Genomic DNA, 18,068 nt, shown 5'->3' with positions numbered 1-18,068 from the left:
GCCTCACCAATACCCTGTATAACTGCAGCAAGACTTCCCTGTTTTTACACTCCATCCCCCTTGCAATAAAAGCCAAGATTCCATCGGCCTTCCTGATCACCTGCTGCACCTGCATACTAACTTTTTGTGTTTCATGCACCAGGACCCCCAGATCCCTTTGTGCTGTAGCACTTTGCAGTTTCTCTCCATTTAGATAATAACTTGCTCTTTGATTTTTTCTGCCAAAGTGCATAACCTCACACTTTCCAACATTATATTGCATCTGCCAAATCTCTGCCCACTCACTTAGCCTGTCTATGTCCTTTTGCAGGTTTTTTATGTCCTCCTCACTCACTGCTTTCCCTCCCATCTTTGTATCGTCGGCAAACTTGGATATGTTGCACTCGGTCCCTTCCTCCAAATCGTTAATATAGATTGTAAAGAGTTGGGGTCCTAGCACTGACCCCTGCGGAACACCACTAGTTACTGATTGCCAGCCCGAGAACGAACCATTTATCCCAACTCTTTGTTTTCTGCTGGTTAGCCAATCTTCCATCCATGCCAGTATATTACCCCCAATCCCGTGATTTTTTATCTTGATCAGTAATCTTTTGTGTGGCACCTTGTCAAATGCCTTTTGGAAGTCCAAATACACTACATCCACTGGTTCCCCTTTATCCACCCTGTATGTTACATCCTCAAAGAATTCGAGCAAATTTGTCAAACATGACTTCCCCTTCGTAAAACCATGCTGACTCTGTCCTATTAAATTATGTTTATCCAAATGCTCTGTTACTGTTTCCTTAATAATGGACTCCAACATTTTGCCAACCACAGATGTTAGGCTAACTGGTCTATAGTTTCCAGCTTTTTGTCTACTTCCCTTCTTAAATAAGGGTGTTACATTAGCAGTTTTCCAATCTGCCGGGACCTTTCCTGAGTCCAGGGAGTTCTGGAAAATGATCACCAATGCATCCACAATCCCTACCGCCACTTCTCTCAAGACCCTAGGATGTAGGCCATCAGGTCTGGGGGATTTATCCGCCTTAAGTCCCATTATTTTACTGAGTGCCATCTCCTTAGTGATTTTAATCGTGTTTAGCTCCTCCCCCCCCATTGCCCCCTGTTTGTCCAGTGTTGGGATATTTTTAGTGTCCTCTACTGTAAAGACTGATACAAAATATTTGTTCAGCGTCTTTGCCATCTCCATGTTCCCCACCACTAGTTTCCTGGTCCCATCCTCTAAGGGACCAACGTTCACTTTAGCCACCCTTTTTCTTTTTATATAGCTGTAGAAACTCTTGCTATCTGTTTTTATATTTTTTGCTAGTTTACTTTCATAATCTATCTTCCCTTTCTTAATTAATCTTTTAGTTATTGTTTGCTGGCTTTTAAATGCTTCCCAATCTTCTATCCTCCCACTAGATTTGGCCAATTTATATGCCCTTGTTTTCAGTCAAATACTATCCTTTATTACTTTACTAAGCCACGGATGGCTGTCTTTTCTTTTACTCCCCTTTTTCCTCAGTGGAATATATTTATCTTGAAAGATGTGAAATATCTCCTTGAATGTAGACCACTGCTCTTGTACCGTCTTACACTTTAATCTGTTTTCCCAGTCCACTTTAGTCAATTCTACTCTCATACCTTCATAGTCTCCTTTATTTAAGCTTAGTACGCTGGTTTGAGATCCAACTCTCTCACCCTCAAACTGAATTTGGAATTCAACCATATTATGGTCACTCATTCCAAGGGGATCCTTTACTAGGACATTTTTTATTACTCCTGTCTCATTACACAGGACCAGATCTAAGATTGCCTGCCCCCTGGTTGGTTCAGTTACATACTGCTCAAGGAACCCGTCTCTAATACACTCTATGAACTCTTCCTCAATGCTGCCATGCCCAATTTGATTAGTCCAGTCAATATGAAAGTTAAAATCCCCCATGATTATAGCTGTTCCCTTATTACAAGCCCCAACTATTTCCTGATTTATACTCCGACCAACAGAGTTGCAACTGTTAGGAGGCCTATAGACTACGCCCACTAGTGACTTTTTCCCCTTATTATTCCTTATCTCCACCCAAACTGTTTCACTATCCTGATCCTTTGACCGAATATCATTTCTGACTATTGCAGTGATTCCATCCTTGATTAACATAGCAACCCCACCTCCCTTTCCTTCCTGTCTGTCCTTCCTAATTGTCAAATACCCTTGTATGTTTAGTTCCCAGTCATGATTATCTTGCAGCCATGTTTCCGTAATGGCCACCACATCATACCCATGTGTAGTTATTTGCACCGTCAACTCGTCAATTTTGTTACGAATGCTGCGTGCATTCAGATAAAGAACTTTCAAATATGTTTTCTGACAATTTATTCCTGCTTTTACCCCTTTTACTACTTTACCTTTATCATTATATACATTCTGTCCCTTCCTGACACGCTCTGGTTTTTAATTCCCCCACTGCTATCTTGCTCTATTGCCTTCTCCGCTGTCATTTTTATTTTTCGCTCTCTTAAAATCTCCCCCCCACTAATTAGTTTAAAGCCCTCTCTACAGCCCTAGTTATTCGATTCGCCAGGATTCTAGTCACAGCACTGGCCAAGTGAAGTCCGTCCCAACGGAACAGCTCTCTCCTGTCCCAGTACTGATGCCAGTGTCCCAGGAAGCAAAACCCACTTCTCCCACACCAGTCTTTGAGCCACGCATTTAACTCTCTAATTTTATTTACCCTAGCCAAATTTGCACGTGGCTCAGGTAGTAATCCAGAGATTATTACCTTTGTGGTTCTGCTTTTTAATTTGGCTCCTAGCTGCTCAAACTCTCTCAGCAGAACCTCCTTCCTTGTCCTGTCTATGTCGTTGGTACCAACATGGACCACGACAACTGGATCCTCCCCCTCCCACTCCAAGTTTCTCTCCAGCCCAGAGGAGATGTCCTTAACCCTGGCACCGGGCAGGCAACACAGCCTTCGGGACTCTCGTTCTCGGCTGCAAAGAACTCTATCTATCCCCCTAACGATACTATCCCCTACCACTACAACATTTCTTTTAACTCCCCCCACTTGAATGGCCCCCCGCTCCACGGTGATGTGGCCAGGTTGCTCATCCTCCCCGCAGTCCCTGTTCCCATCCTCACAGGGAGTAAGAGCCTCAAACCTGTTGGACAAGTGCAAGGGCCGCGGCTCCTCCAACACTACCTCCTGGATCCCCGTACCTGCCTCACTTCTAATCACACCATCCTGACCCTGGCCACGGACTACATCTGAATTAATTAATCTAATTGGTGTGACTACCTCCTGATACACAGAGTCCAGGTAACTCTCCCCCTCCCTGATGTGTCTGTGTTTGAAGCTCGGACTCCAGCTCTTCAACACGGAGCCGGAATTCCTCGAGCAGCCAACACTTACTGCAAATGTGATCACCATGAGCATCAATGGTGTCCACCAGCTCCCACATATTGCAGCAGCAACACATCACCTGATCTCCCATTCTATGTAATTAATTAAATTTATTATTATTTTTAAATACCCTCTGCCCCGATTCTAGATGAATATCGCACCTTAGAAACTATAAACCACACGCACATACATATGCACACACACACATATATACCCATATATACACATACACACCCATACATACACACCCATACATATATAAATAAATAACAATAATCTTAAAGACCTCTAATAGGTCACCCCTCAGTCCTCTCTTTTCAGGAGTAAAGAGCCCCAGCCTGTTCAATCTTTCTTGATGGGTATAACCTCTCAGTTCTGGCATCATTCTTGTAAATATTTTTTGCACCGTCTCCAGTACCTGTATATCCTTTTTATAATAGAGACCAGAATTGTTCACAGTACTCCAAGTGTGGTCTAACCAAGGTTCACGTAACTTCTCTGCTTTTCAATTCTATCCCTCTGGAAATGAACCCCAGTGCTTTGTTTGCTTATTTTTTTTAATGGCCTTATTAACCTGCGTCACTACTTTTAGTGATTTGTGTATCTGTACCCCTAAATCCTTCTGCTCCTCTACCCCATTTGGACACTTAGTATCCAAGGATAATGTGGCCTCCTTATTTTCCCCTACCAAAACGTACCACCTCACACTTATCTATATTGAAGTTAATTTACTGATTACACGTCCATTCTACAAGTTTATTAATATCGTCCTGTATTTTGTCGCAGTCCTCTGTATTAACTTGTGCTTAATTTTAGTCCCTGTAAGTTGTATTAACCAACTATTCTAATGAATCTATTTTATAAGGATTAAATGAGCTATTAAAAAGCAACATGGAAGGTGATCATGTGGCAAGTTGAGTTTGTAACTGCATTTCTATGTCAGGCCAATAGGCGAGGCACTGAGCTGCAGCCAAGTACTGCGTTACAAGGAGCCACGTTGAATTGGAAGGTATAGCTGTAAACTAGCCACATACTTCAGACAATGGAAGGGTATTGAATAGCCCTGGATGCAGGTTACCTGCCTATTTTCTTTCCAAGTTTAATCAGTTAAAAATAATGATTCTATCCAAGAATATTAGCCCTTTCTAATATTAATCTCAACAGAAACCGTTGGCTTTTTTTATTCAATTGTTGCTTCCATCTCATAGGGGTATTCACAAGTCAGTTTATTCTGGATTTAATTCACTAGTTGCTTTTTCAATGATTTAAGTCTCTTAACCTGCGTGGTTCATTACTATAAATAATTCACTAGATTCATCAAATTGATTGCATTGAAATAAACTTTGCATAGTTGTTAATTGTGACTTTTAAAAATTACCTTAAAGAATCCTTAGCTGCTGTGGTGACTATACTGATGAACACGATCTGGGTTAATCGATCAGTTTGTACTTGTTTTTAGTGCAATCTTAATTTGTTGCAGTCTTCAGGTTGGATAGGTTATCAGCTTCAAATCAAAATTTTTATTTACAACTATTAGGAAATCTTATTTTAAATAAAACTAACCATGGGAAAATATTTTAACTTTTTAAAGAATGATTTTCTATTCATCTATATAACCACCCAAAAAACCACAGTAGAGATGGCTACATATTCCACTGACCTTGCATCTGCACCATCAAATATCTTGTCTGCTACATCTCCTATCACTTCCTGCCTCAAATAATACAGCATCCGTACCCGCAGCAGGACTCTGTAGAGGAAGAAAGTTTCAACATTAGTACTGTTTGCCAACACTAGCTTTTGGCAGCTGCTTCTGTTCATCCATCATTCTGCCAAGGCTGATTAGCTATGCTGTATGGTAGGCTTGAAGCATGACAGATGGTGGCATATAATCACCTCTGTGTGGTGCTTTTTGCTGGCTTTCAACAGCCATGCTTGGCAACCACTTTCAACATACTGAGCACAGTGCAGTGCAGCCCAGACACATTTCATTCAGTAATGCCTAATTCAGTTTGTGAAGTTTAACGTGTATGTTGCCAGTGCTTCTGAAGTGTTCAAGTAAGTTTGTAAACAACTGAGCAGATGGCTTGCAGTAGGCGTTCTGCTCCATTATCTCATGCAATTTCCTCAGCTGTTGCTTACTATCTTCTGAAGCAGCTTTATGTTTAGAATAATGAGCAGCTACATTAGTAGCTGAAAAAGATAGATATGCAAAATCTAATTTCAAATGCCTCACTACAAACAATGGCCTATTTTACACCTTTTATTGAAAACAAGGCTTTTCAAGCAGAAATTTAACGTAAATTTCTGAGGAAGTTTCAGAATACTTTAAATACGAAGACACTTTTTAAATGCTAATCATAAATACATATGAATTGTACACAAGTATAGGGCAAAATGACAAACTAGAAAATTTAGTAAAAAAAACCAAGTGAGATTTCTGAGATTCTTACGACAACACTGATATTTATTCTGTCTGCAAATTCTAAAATATAAGGCTATGACTCAAACTCACTTGTTGCAGTGGTGTTTCAGATGTTTCTTGTAGCCATCATCATGCAACAAGATATCTGGGTTGCAGCTCACTAGCCAATCTGCATTTTTCATGATTGGTTGAGTGGATTGGCTTTTAACTTTCTTTCCTTTCCTTCCTCTAGGCACTGGTGCAGACAAACCTATTGGTAAAGCAAAAATATAAACAATGATTACCTCAGCTCAGAAAATAGACAGCAACCACAAACCTTTGATCAAGTACTGCACGAACAATGTAAATAACTAAATCAATTTCAACTTCCACAAACAAAATAGATCACAATCCTATTTTAATCTTTACTATTTTATATTACTAATAGATCTCCTGTGGCACTGCTAATAATTAGGCCTCTCCGTGATTATTGTTGGTCTCTCATTCTGCCTGGGACTTGTGCGTTTCAGCGCCAATCTCTCTCTCCCCCACCCGATGTACAAGTCTGTTGTAATGTCTGTATCTCTCACTTATTTTTCTGTCTGACTCTCTCCATCAATGTCTGCACCTTTACATCCATGTCTCTGCCTTTCAGAGGTCTGTCTGGTCTCAGTGTCTTATGATATCTGTCTGCATTGATCTTCGTCTTTGTCTTGCTTTTCCTCACCTATTAAATTCTGTCTCTCCTTCCACCGATTTCTGTCCATTCTGGTGTGCATCGCATGCCATCTTTTGCTCTCTTTTTCCACTGATATTTATCTCTGTCTTGATGTCCCTGTTACCCACCTCTATCTTTTCCCAACATCTGTCTATTTGTCTTGATTTCCCTCTCTGTCACCTGCTCTCCCTTTGTTCTACCCCACTCCTCCCAAAGCTTAAGACAAAAGGCACCAGAAACTTGCTAGGAAGGATACCAAGGCCTAAGAAAACATTACAATTTAATTGCCAGCCAACAACGAGAGACTGTTTTGCAATGAAAGGAGATAGGAAGGGCAGCAGCAGAGGAAGCAGTTCATGTCAGTGAAAAGCAGCCAGTAAACTGGGGGAGGAGGAGGAGGAGGGAGGCCTATGCTGGGGAGCCCAGAATGTGGGGGGGGGGGGGGGGGGGTGGGAAGCAGAGAGTGGAGCATCGCTGAGCCAGTGACCGGGCCTCTGGTGGGAAGAAATGGTGGAGGGGCTTAGCAGAGTTGGCCGGGGGGTGGCGGGGGGGGAAGAAAAACAGGCTTCAAATAAATAAATGGAAACAATTTTTAAGTTAAAAGCAGGCTGCCAAGGAAACAAATTTTTAATGTAAACACATTTTAAGTTAAATTTAAACAGGGTTTGGAATGAGGAAATGGAACTAGAAGACCAATTTCCAACAGCACCACCTATGATGGAAGGACTGAAAGGCAAGTATAGTCATCAGCATGCAAATAATAGAAGAGCCATAGCATTACCCATTAAAAGTAATACAAGTAACCAAGATTTCAGGAGTTACAAAGTATCAAATTGTATCATTTTGGTGACAAAATCCTATCATATTTATTAAGTATTTTTAATATATTGTAGATAGGTGGTTGGTGTACAATTAGACCTGTGCACTAGCATTTCACCAACATATGATTACCATAAAAGTAATCAATTAAACCAAAAGGGTATTTTGTTATGGTAGCAGCATGCTTAATTTTTTACTAATAATTAAATAAAACCAGACTTTTTCTCCCAAAAGACCCCTGTATGATTCCCTGTATTTTTCCACTGGAGGTGAGGAGGCTGAATGGGCCAGCTCTTAACTGCTCCCATTCAGTTCCCAGGCTGTTGAAATTTTAGATAATCTCAAAATTTCAACAATTTACAATATACCAGTGCTTAGAGGTGGCTTTTGGCAATTGCATTTCAAACAAAGAGAAATGCTTAGAGGCCCACTGATTTGATTAGGGAAAAGCCTGCTGCAGTGATTAATTCTACCACATTTGGATCACAAAAGTTTCAGATTTTTTTTTGGACAGTCAGCTGCTCTAATGAAGCTGACACTGAAGTTAATAATGAAGACTATTATCAGTCAATTACTTACATTTCTCTAGTATTGAGACCTTTGTGAAAATGCTCCGGTCAGCCAACTATGACAGATGGAGTTACATAGAATTTACAACAGGCCATTTGGCCCAACTGGTCTATGCCAGAATCAAGGCGCCACACTCGCCTCATCCCACCCTACTTCATCTAACTATATCAGTATCTCCTTCTATTCCTTTCTCCCTCATGTATTTATCTAATTTCCCCTTCAATGCACCTGTGCTATTCGCCTCAACTACTCCATCTGGTCGCAGGTTCCACAGCCGAACCACTCTCAACAACATCTTGTATTTATTTAGCACCTTTACTGCAGTAAAATGTCCCAAGGCACTTCACAGGAGCATTATCAAACAACATTTGACACTGAGCCACATAGGAGATTTTCGGGCAGAAAAGAGGTAGATTTTAAGGAGCGTCTTAAAGGAGGAAAGAGAGGTAGAGAGGCGGAGAGGTTTAGGGAGGGAATTCCAGAGCTTAGGGCCTTGGTAGTTGAAGGCATGGCCGCCAATAGTGATGAGATTAAAAATCGGGGATGCTCGAGGCCAGAATTGGAGGAGCGCAGACATCTCGGAGAGTTGTAGGGCTGGAGGAGATTACAGAGATTGGGGGGGGGGGGGGCAAGGCTTTGAGGGATTAGAGAACAAGGATGAGTTTTTTTAAATCAAGGCGTTGCTTAACCAGGAGCCAATGGAGATCAGCGAGCACAGGGGTGAACGGAACTTGTTGAGAGTTGGGACACAGGCAACAGAGTTTTGGATGACCTCAAGTTTACGGAAAGTAGAACTTGGGAGGCCAGTCAGGAGTGCTTCGGAATAGCCAAGTCTAGAGGTAACAAATTGATGGATGAGGGTTTCAGCAGCAGATGAGCTGAGGCAAGGGGCAGTCTCGGGAGATGTTATGGAGGTGGAAATAGGCGGTCTTATTGATGCCGTGGATGTGCAGTCAGAAGCTCATCTCGGGGTCAAATGAGACACCAAGGTTGCGAGCACTTTGGTTCAGCCTCAGACAGTTCAGGGAGGAGGATGGAGTCAGTGGCTAGGGAAGGAGTTCGTGGTGGGGACCGAAAACAATGGCTTTGGTCTTCCCAATATTTAGTTAAATCCTTTATCGTTTTAAAGACCTAGATTAGATCAACCCTCAACTTTCTCAATGCAAATTAATACAAACCAAGCTTGCATCCTGTCCTCATAATTTAACCCTTTAAGTCCCAGTATAATTCTGATGAATCCACGCTGTACACTCTTCCAAGGCCAATATATATTTCCGCTGGTGGGGAAATTCAGAAAAAGGAGGCAGATCTTAAAATTAGAGCCAGGCCATTTAGGAGTCAAATGAAGAAGCAGTTTTTCACATAAAGATTGATGGAAATCTGAAACTCTTCCCCCGAAAGGCTGTGGATGTTGAATCAATTAGAATTTTCAAGACTGAGATCAATAGCTTTTTGTCAGGAAAGGGTATCAAGGGATATGAATCAAAAATGGGTAAATGGAGTTGAGGTATAGATCGGCCATGATCTAAATGAATGGTGGAACAGGCTCAAGGGGCGAAATAGCCTAACTCCCGTTCCTATCTATTTGTATTACCTTAGCTGAAATTTACAAAATTCTATCTTGTTTGATTCTTAACCACTCTGTTGTTAAATCTTAATTATATATAGTCATCAGCTTGTTTCCAGTGTTTCAGGACATCCAGGAAAATTGCACTTAATCTTTCCTTTGCACTTCAATAAGATAGGGTTAACACAACGTGAATTCAAAAATACCCGAGTGGTTTTGCAGAGCTCGAGTCTGTCCATCCTCAGTAGGAGTAATCAGATCCCATATAAATCCTTTGATCTTTTCATCTCCTCTGTAATGGTTCAAGCAGTACACAAGGATAGTGCGGCAGATGGTCTCCACATCGTGTTCTGTTAACTGTCGTTTAAAACGGCCATGTGACAGTATATCACTCCATCGGCCCCAACTGAGGGAAAAAATATAGTGGTAGTTGGATTTAGTCAAGTAAATCTTTCTAAAATCTTTGAAATTCATTCAGTGTGTAGCTTATACAAATAACCAGACATCTGGTCCCATTATGCAATTTTGAAAGAGAGAGAGAGAGAACACAAGAGAGGGGGGCGGTGGGGGGGGGAAGAGAGAAGGAGGGGGACGGGAAGGAGGAGAGGGGGACGGGGGGGGGAGGGGGGGGAGGAGGGGGGGCGGAGAAAGGAGAGGGGGGGCGGGGGGAAGGAGAGGGGGAGGTAGGAGAGGGGGACGGGGGGTGGGGGAGAAGGAGAGGGGGGGGAGAAGGAGAGGGGGACGGGGGGGGGAGGAGGAGAGGGGGACGGGGGGGGAGGAGGAGAGGGGGAAAGGAGGAGAGGGGGACGGGGGAGGAAGGAGGAGAGGGGGACGGGGGAGGAAGGAGGAGAGGGGGACGGGGGGGGGAAGGAGGAGAGGGGGACGGGGGGGGGGAGAGGGGGACGGGGGGGGGGGAAAGGAGGAGAGGGGGACGGGGAAAGGAGGAGAGGGGGACGGGGAAAGGGGGGACGGGGGAAAGGAGGAGAGGGGGACGGGGAAAGGAGGAGAGGGGGACGGGAAGGAGGAGAGGGGGACGGGAAGGAGGAGAGGGGGACGGGAAGGAGGAGAGGGGGACGGGAAGGAGGAGAGGGGGACGGGAAGGAGGAGAGGGGGACGGGAAGGAGGAGAGGGGGACGGGGGGGGGGGGGGGAAGGAGGAGAGGGGGACGGGGGGGGGGGGGAAGGAGGAGAGGGGGACGGGGGGAAGGAGGAGAGGGGGACGGGGGGAAGGAGGAGAGGGGGACGGGGGAAGGAGGAGAGGGGGACGGGAAAAAGGAGGAGAGGGGGACGGGGGGGAAGGAGGAGAGGGGGACGGGGGGGAAGGAGGAGAGGGGGACGGGGGGAAGGAGGAGAGGGGGACGGGGGGAAGGAGGAGAGGGGGGACGGGGGGAAGGAGGAGAGGGGGGACGGGGGGAAGGAGGAGAGGGGGACGGGGGGAAGGAGGAGAGGGGGACGGGGGGGAAGGAGGAGAGGGGGACGGGGGGGAAGGAGGAGAGGGGGACGGGGGGGGGAAGGAGGAGAGGGGGACGGGGGGGGAGGTAGGAGAGGGGGACGGGGGGTGGGGGAGAAGGAGAGGGGGACGGGGGGGGGGGAAGGAGGAGAGGGGGACGGGGGGGGGGGAAGGAGGAGAGGGGGACGGGGAAAGGGGGACGGGGAAAGGAGGAGAGGGGGACGGGGAAAGGAGGACGGGGAAAGGAGGAGAGGGGGACGGGGAAAGGAGGAGAGGGGGACGGGAAGGAGGAGAGGGGGACGGGAAGGAGGAGAGGGGGACGGGAAGGAGGAGAGGGGGACGGGAAGGAGGAGAGGGGGGACGGGAAGGAGGAGAGGGGGACGGGAAGGAGGAGAGGGGGACGGGAAGGAGGAGAGGGGGACGGGGGGGGGGAAGGAGGAGAGGGGGACGGGGGGGGGGGGGAAGGAGGAGAGGGGGACGGGGGGGGGGAAGGAGGAGAGGGGGACGGGGGGGGGGGGGAAGGAGGAGAGGGGGACGGGGGGGGGGGGAAGGAGGAGAGGGGGACGGGGGGGGGGGGAAGGAGGAGAGGGGGACGGGGGGAAGGAGGAGAGGGGGACGGGGGAAGGAGGAGAGGGGGACGGGGAAAAAGGAGGAGAGGGGGACGGGGGGGAAGGAGGAGAGGGGGACGGGGGGGAAGGAGGAGAGGGGGACGGGGGGAAGGAGGAGAGGGGGACGGGGGGAAGGAGGAGAGGGGGACGGGGGGAAGGAGGAGAGGGGGACGGGGGGGAAGGAGGAGAGGGGGACGGGGGGAAGGAGGAGAGGGGGACGGGGGGGGAAGGAGGAGAGGGGGACGGGGGGGGAAGGAGGAGAGGGGGACGGGGGGGGGGGGGGAAGGAGGAGAGGGGGACGGGGGGGGGGAAGGAGGAGAGGGGGACGGGGGGGGGGGAAGGAGGAGAGGGGGACGGGGGGGGGAAGGAGGAGAGGGGGACGGGGGGGGGAAGGAGGAGAGGGGGACGGGGGGGGGGGAAGGAGGAGAGGGGGACGGGGGGGGGGAAGGAGGAGAGGGGGACGGGGGGGGGGAAGGAGGAGAGGGGGACGGGGGGGGGGGGGAAGGAGGAGAGGGGGACGGGGGGGGGGAAGGAGGAGAGGGGGACGGGGGGGGGGAAGGAGGAGAGGGGGACGGGGGGGGGGGGGAAGGAGGAGAGGGGGACGGGGGGGGAAGGAGGAGAGGGGGACGGGGGGGGGGAAAGGAGGAGAGGGGGACGGGGGGGGGGAAAGGAGGAGAGGGGGACGGGGGGGGGGGAAAAGGAGGAGAGGGGGACGGGGGGGGGGGGAAAGGAGGAGAGGGGGACGGGGGGGGGAAAGGAGGAGAGGGGGACGGGGAAAGGAGGAGAGGGGGACGGGGGAAGGAGGAGAGGGGGACGGGGGAAGGAGGAGAGGGGGACGGGGGAAGGAGGAGAGGGGGACGGGGGAAGGAGGAGAGGGGGACGGGGGAAGGAGGAGAGGGGGACGGGGGAAGGAGGAGAGGGGGACGGGGGAAGGAGGAGAGGGGGACGGGGGAAGGAGGAGAGGGGGACGGGGGAAGGAGGAGAGGGGGACGGGGGGGGGAAAGGAGGAGAGGGGGACGGGGGGGGAAAGGAGGAGAGGGGGACGGGGGAAAGGAGGAGAGGGGGACGGGGGAAAGGAGTTGAGGGGGACGGGGAGGGGGGGGGGGGGAAGGAGGAGAGGGGGACGGGGAGGGGGGGGGGGGGAAGGAGTTGAGGGGGACGGGGGGAAGGAGGAGAGGGGGACGGGGGGAAGGAGGAGAGGGGGACGGGGGGAAGGAGGAGAGGGGGACGGGGGGAAGGAGGAGAGGGGGACGGGGGGAAGGAGGAGAGGGGGACGGGGGGAAGGAGGAGAGGGGGACGGGGGGAAGGAGGAGAGGGGGACGGGGGGGGGAAGGAGGAGAGGGGGACGGGGGGGGAAGGAGGAGAGGGGGACGGGGGGGGGGAAGGAGGAGAGGGGGACGGGGGGGGGAAGGAGGAGAGGGGGACGGGGGGGGGAAGGAGGAGAGGGGGACGGGGGGGGGGGGGAAGGAGGAGAGGGGGAGGGGAAGGAGGAGAGGGGGACGGGGGGGGGGGGGAAGGAGGAGAGGGGGACGGGGGAAAGGAGGAGAGGGGGACGGGGGAAAGGAGGAGAGGGGGACGGGGGAAAGGAGGAGAGGGGGACGGGGAAAGGAGGAGAGGGGGACGGGGAAAGGAGGAGAGGGGGACGGGGAAAGGAGGAGAGGGGGACGGGGAAAGGAGGAGAGGGGGACGGGGGAAAGGAGGAGAGGGGGACGGGAAGGAGGAGAGGGGGACGGGGAAGGAGGAGAGGGGGACGGGAAGGAGGAGAGGGGGACGGGGGGGGGGAAGGAGGAGAGGGGGACGGGGGGGGGGAAGGAGGAGAGGGGGACGGGGGGGGGGAAGGAGGAGAGGGGGACGGGGGGGGGGGAAGGAGGAGAGGGGGACGGGGGGGGGAAGGAGGAGAGGGGGACGGGGAAAGGAGGAGAAGGGGACGGGGAAAGGAGGAGAGGGGGGACAAGGAGGAGAGGGGGACGGGGGGGGAAAGGAGGAGAGGGGGACGGGGAAAGGAGGAGAGGGGGACGGGGAAAGGAGGAGAGAGGGGGACGGGGAAAGGAGGAGAGGGGGACGGGGAAAGGAGGAGAGGGGGACGGGAAGGAGGAGAGGAGGACGGGAAGGAGGAGAGGGGGACGGGAAGGAGGAGAGGGGGACGGGGGGGGGGGGGGGAAGGAGGAGAGGGGGACGGGGAAAGGAGGAGAGGGGGACGGGGAAAGGAGGAGAGGGGGACGGGGAAAGGAGGAGAGGGGGACGGGGAAAGGAGGAGAGGGGGACGGGGAAAGGAGGAGAGGGGGACGGGGAAAGGAGGAGAGGGGGACGGGGAAAGGAGGAGAGGGGGACGGGGAAAGGAGGAGAGGGGGACGGGGAAAGGAGGAGAGGGGGACGGGGGAAAGGAGGAGAGGGGGACGGGGAAGGAGGAGAGGGGGACGGGAAGGAGGAGAGGGGGACGGGAAGGAGGAGAGGGGGACGGGGGACGGGGAAAGGAGGAGAGGGGGGACGGGGAAAGGAGGAGAAGGGGACGGGGAAAGGAGGAGAGGGGGACGAAGGAGGAGAGGGGGACGGGGGGGGGGGAAAAGGAGGAGAGGGGGACGGGGAAGGAGGAGAGGGGGACGGGGAAGGAGGAGAGGGGGACGGGGGAGGAGGAGAGGGGGACGGGGGGGGGGGGGGGAAGGAGGAGAGGAGGAGAGGGGGACGGGGGGGAAGGAGGAGAGGGGGACGGGGGGGAAGGAGGAGAGGGGGACGGGGGGGAAGGAGGAGAGGGGGACGGGGGGGAAGGAGGAGAGGGGGACGGGGGGGAAGGAGGAGAGGGGGACGGGGGGAAGGAGGAGAGGGGGACGGGGGGGGAAGGAGGAGAGGGGGACGGGGGGGAAGGAGGAGAGGGGGACGGGGGGGGGGGGAAGGAGGAGAGGGGGACGGGGGGGGGGGGAAGGAGGAGAGGGGGACGGGGGGGGGGGGAAGGAGGAGAGGGGGACGGGGGGGGGGGAAGGAGGAGAGGGGGACGGGGGGGAAGGAGGAGAGGGGGGACGGGGGGGGGGGAAGGAGGAGAGGGGGACGGGGGGGGGGGAAGGAGGAGAGGGGGACGGGGGGGGGGGGAAGGAGGAGAGGGGGACGGGGGGAAGGAGGAGAGGGGGACGGGGGGGAAGGAGGAGAGGGGGACGGGGGGGGGGGAAGGAGGAGAGGGGGACGGGGGGGGAAGGAGGAGAGGGGGACGGGGGGGGGGGGAAGGAGGAGAGGGGGACGGGGGGAAGGAGGAGAGGGGGACGGGGGGGAAGGAGGAGAGGGGGACGGGGGGGAAGGAGGAGAGGGGCGGGGGGGGGGAAGGAGGAGAGGGGGGACGGGGGGGGGAGGGGGACGGGGGGGGGGGGGGGAAGGAGGAGAGGGGGACGGGGTGGGGGTGAAGGAGGAGAGGGGGACGGGGGGAAGGAGGAGAGGGGGACGGAGGGGGGGGAAGGAGGAGAGGGGGACGGGGGGGGGGGGAAGGAGGAGAGGGGGACGGGGGGGGGGGGAAGGAGGAGAGGGGGACGGGGGGGGGGGGAAGGAGGAGAGGGGGACGGGGGGAAGGAGGAGAGGGGGGGGGGAAGGAGGAGAGGGGGACGGGGGAAGGAGGAGAGGGGGGGGGGGGAAGGAGGAGAGGGGGACGGGGGGGGGAAGGAGGAGAGGGGGACGGGGGGGGGGGAAGGAGGAGAGGGGGACGGGGGGGGGGGGGGGAAGGAGGAGAGGGGGACGGGGGGGGGGGGGAAGGAGGAGAGGGGGACGGGGGGGGAAGGAGGAGAGGGGGACGGGGGGGGGGAAGGAGGAGAGGGGGACGGGGGGGGGGAAGGAGGAGAGGGGGACGGGGGGGGGGGAAGGAGGAGAGGGGGACGGGGGGGAAGGAGGAGAGGGGGACGGGGGGGGAAGGAGGAGAGGGGGACGGGGGGGGGGAAGGAGGAGAGGGGGACGGGGGGGGGGAAGGAGGAGAGGGGGACGGGGGGGGGGGGAAGGAGGAGAGGGGGACGGGGGGGGAAGGAGGAGAGGGGGACGGGGGGGGAAGGAGGAGAGGGGGACGGGGGGGGGGAAGGAGGAGAGGGGGACGGGGGGGAAGGAGGAGAGGGGGACGGGGGGGGAAGGAGGAGAGGGGGACGGGGGGGGAAGGAGGGGACGGGGGGGAAGGAGGAGAGGGGGGGGGGGGAAGGAGGAGAGGGGGACGGGGGGGGAGGGGGACGGGGGGGGGGGGGAAGGAGGAGAGGGGGACGGGTGGGGGGAAGGAGGAGAGGGGGACGGGGGGAAGGAGGAGAGGGGGACGGGGGGGGGGAAGGAGAGGGGGGACGGGGGGGAGGGGGGGAAGGAGGAGAGGGGGACGGGGGGAGGGGGAAGGGAGGAGGAGGGGGACGGGGGGGGAAGGAGGAGAGGGGGACGGGGGGGGGAAGGAGGAGAGGGGGGACGGAGGGGGAGGGGGGGAAGGAGGAGAGGGGGACGGGGGGGGGAAGGAGGAGAGGGGGACGGGGGAAGGAGGAGAGGGGACGGGGGGGGAAGGAGGAGAGGGGGACGGGGGGGGGAAGGAGGAGAGGGGGACGGGAGGGGGGGGGGAAGGAGGAGAGGGGGACGGGGGGGGGAAGGAGGAGAGGGGGACGGGGGGGGGAAGGAGGAGAGGGGGACGGGGGGGGGGGGAAGGAGGAGAGGGGGACGGGGGGGGGAAGGAGGAGAGGGGGGACGGGGGGGGGGAAGGAGGAGAGGGGGACGGGGGGGGAAGGAGGAGAGGGGGACGGGGGGGGGGAAGGAGGAGAGGGGGACGGGGGGGGGAAGGAGGAGAGGGGGACGGGGAGGGGGGAAGGAGGAGAGGGGGACGGGGGGGGGGAAGGAGGAGAGGGGGACGGGGGGGGGAAGGAGGAGAGGGGGACGGGGGGGGGGGGAAGGAGGAGAGGGGGACGGGGGGGGAAGGAGGAGAGGGGGGAAGAGGAGAGGGGGACGGGGGGGGGAAGGAGGAGAGGGGGACGGGGGGGGGAAGGAGGAGAGGGGGACGGGGGGGGGGAAGGAGGAGAGGGGTACGGGGGGGAAGGAGGAGAGGGGGAAGGAAGGAGAGGGGGACGGGGGGGGAAGGAGGAGAGGGGGACGGGGGGGGAAGGAGGAGAGGGGGAAGAAGGAGAGGGGGACGGGGGGGGAAGGAGGAGAGGGGGACGGGGGGGAAGGAGGAGAGGGGGACGGGGGGGGAAGGAGGAGAGGGGACGGGGGGAAGGAGGAGAGGGGGACGGGGGGGAAGGAGGGAGAGGGGGAAGGAGAGGGGGACGGGGGGGGAAGGAGGAGAGGGGGACGGGGGGGAAGGAGGAGAGGGGGACGGGGGGAAGGAGGAGAGGGGGACGGGGGGGGGAAGGAGGAGAGGGGGACGGGGGGGAAGGAGGAGAGGGGGACGGAGGAGAGGGGGGACGGGGGGGGAAGGAGGGGAGAGGGGGACGGAGAGGGAGGAAGGGGACGGGGGGGGGAAGGAGGAGAGGGGGACGGGGGGGGGGAAGGAGGAGAGGGGGACGGGGGGAAGGAGGAGAGGGGGACGGGGGGGGGAAGGAGGAGAGGGGTACGGGGGGGGGGAAGGAGGAGAGGGGGACGGAAGGGAGAGGGGGACGGGGGGGGAAGGAGGAGAGGGGGAAGGAGAGGGAGGGGGAGGGAAGGAGGAGAGGGGGACGGGGGGGAAGGAGGAGAGGGGGACGGGGGGGGGAAGGAGGAGAGGGGGTACGGGGGGGGAAGGAGGACGAGGGGGAAGAAGGAGAGGGGGACGGGGGGGGAAGGAGGAGGACGGGGGGAAGAGGAGAGGGGGACGGGGGGGGAAGAGGAGAGGGGGACGGGGGGGGAAGGAGGAGAGGGGGACGGGGGGAAGGAGGAGGGGGACGGGGGGGGGAAGGAGGAGAGGGGGACGGGGGGGGGGAGGGGGAAGGAGGAGAGGGGGACGGGGGGGGGAAGGAGGAGAGGGGACGGAGGGGGGGGGGGAAGGAGGAGAGGGGGGACGGGGGGGAGGAAGGAGGAGAGGGGGACGGGGGGGAGGAAGGAGGAGAGGGGGACGGGGGGGGGGGGAAGGAGGAGAGGGGGACGGGGGGGGGGGGAAGGAGGAGAGGGGGACGGGGGGGGGGGAAGGAGGAGAGGGGGACGGTGGGGGGGGGGGAAGGAGGAGAGGGGGACGGGGGGGGGGGAAGGAGGAGAGGGGGACGGGGGGAGGGAAGGAGGAGAGGGGACGGGGGGGAGAGGGAAGGAGGAGAGAGGGGGACGGGGGGGGGGAAGGAGGAGAGGGGGACGGAGGAGGGGGGGACGGGGGGGAAGGAGGAGAGGGGGACGGGGGGGGGAGGGGGAGAGGGAGGAGAGGGGGACGGGGGGAAGGAGGAGAGGGGGGACGAGGGGGGGACGGGGAAGGAGGAGAGGGGGACGGGGGGGGGGAAGGAGGAGAGGGGGACGGGGGGGGGGGAAGGAGGAGAGGGGGACGGGGGGGGGGAAGGAGGAGAGGGGGAGGGACGGGGGAGGGGGGAAGGAGAGGGGGACGGGGGGGGGAAGGAGGAGAGGGGGACGGGGGGGGGAAGGGGGGGGGGGACGGAGGAGGAGG

General features: G+C 56.3%; 1 protein-coding gene across 6 annotated transcripts in view; it reads right to left on the bottom strand.

Moving 5' to 3' along the window:
• Positions 1-18,068, bottom strand: part of chd7 (chromodomain helicase DNA binding protein 7) — a 328,856-nt gene that overhangs the window by 106,595 nt on the left and 204,193 nt on the right. For all 6 annotated transcript variants that reach the window (XM_085993014.1, XM_085993016.1, XM_085993015.1 and 3 more), the window contains 3 exons: positions 9,668-9,867; positions 5,899-6,058; positions 5,044-5,133 (listed from right to left, as the gene is read on the bottom strand). In XM_085993014.1, the coding sequence (XP_085849140.1) occupies positions 5,044-5,133; positions 5,899-6,058; positions 9,668-9,867 (450 nt within the window). The remainder of the gene's footprint in view (positions 1-5,043; positions 5,134-5,898; positions 6,059-9,667; positions 9,868-18,068) is intronic.

The sequence above is a fragment of the Somniosus microcephalus genome, chromosome 7 (genome assembly GCF_052327205.1).
Source record: "Somniosus microcephalus isolate GS21.2 chromosome 7, FLI_Smic_1.0, whole genome shotgun sequence".
NCBI classification, from domain to species: Eukaryota; Metazoa; Chordata; class Chondrichthyes; order Squaliformes; family Somniosidae; genus Somniosus; species Somniosus microcephalus.
The sequence above is the reverse complement of the archived record's forward strand: the minus strand, read 5'-3'. Positions and strand labels throughout refer to the sequence as shown.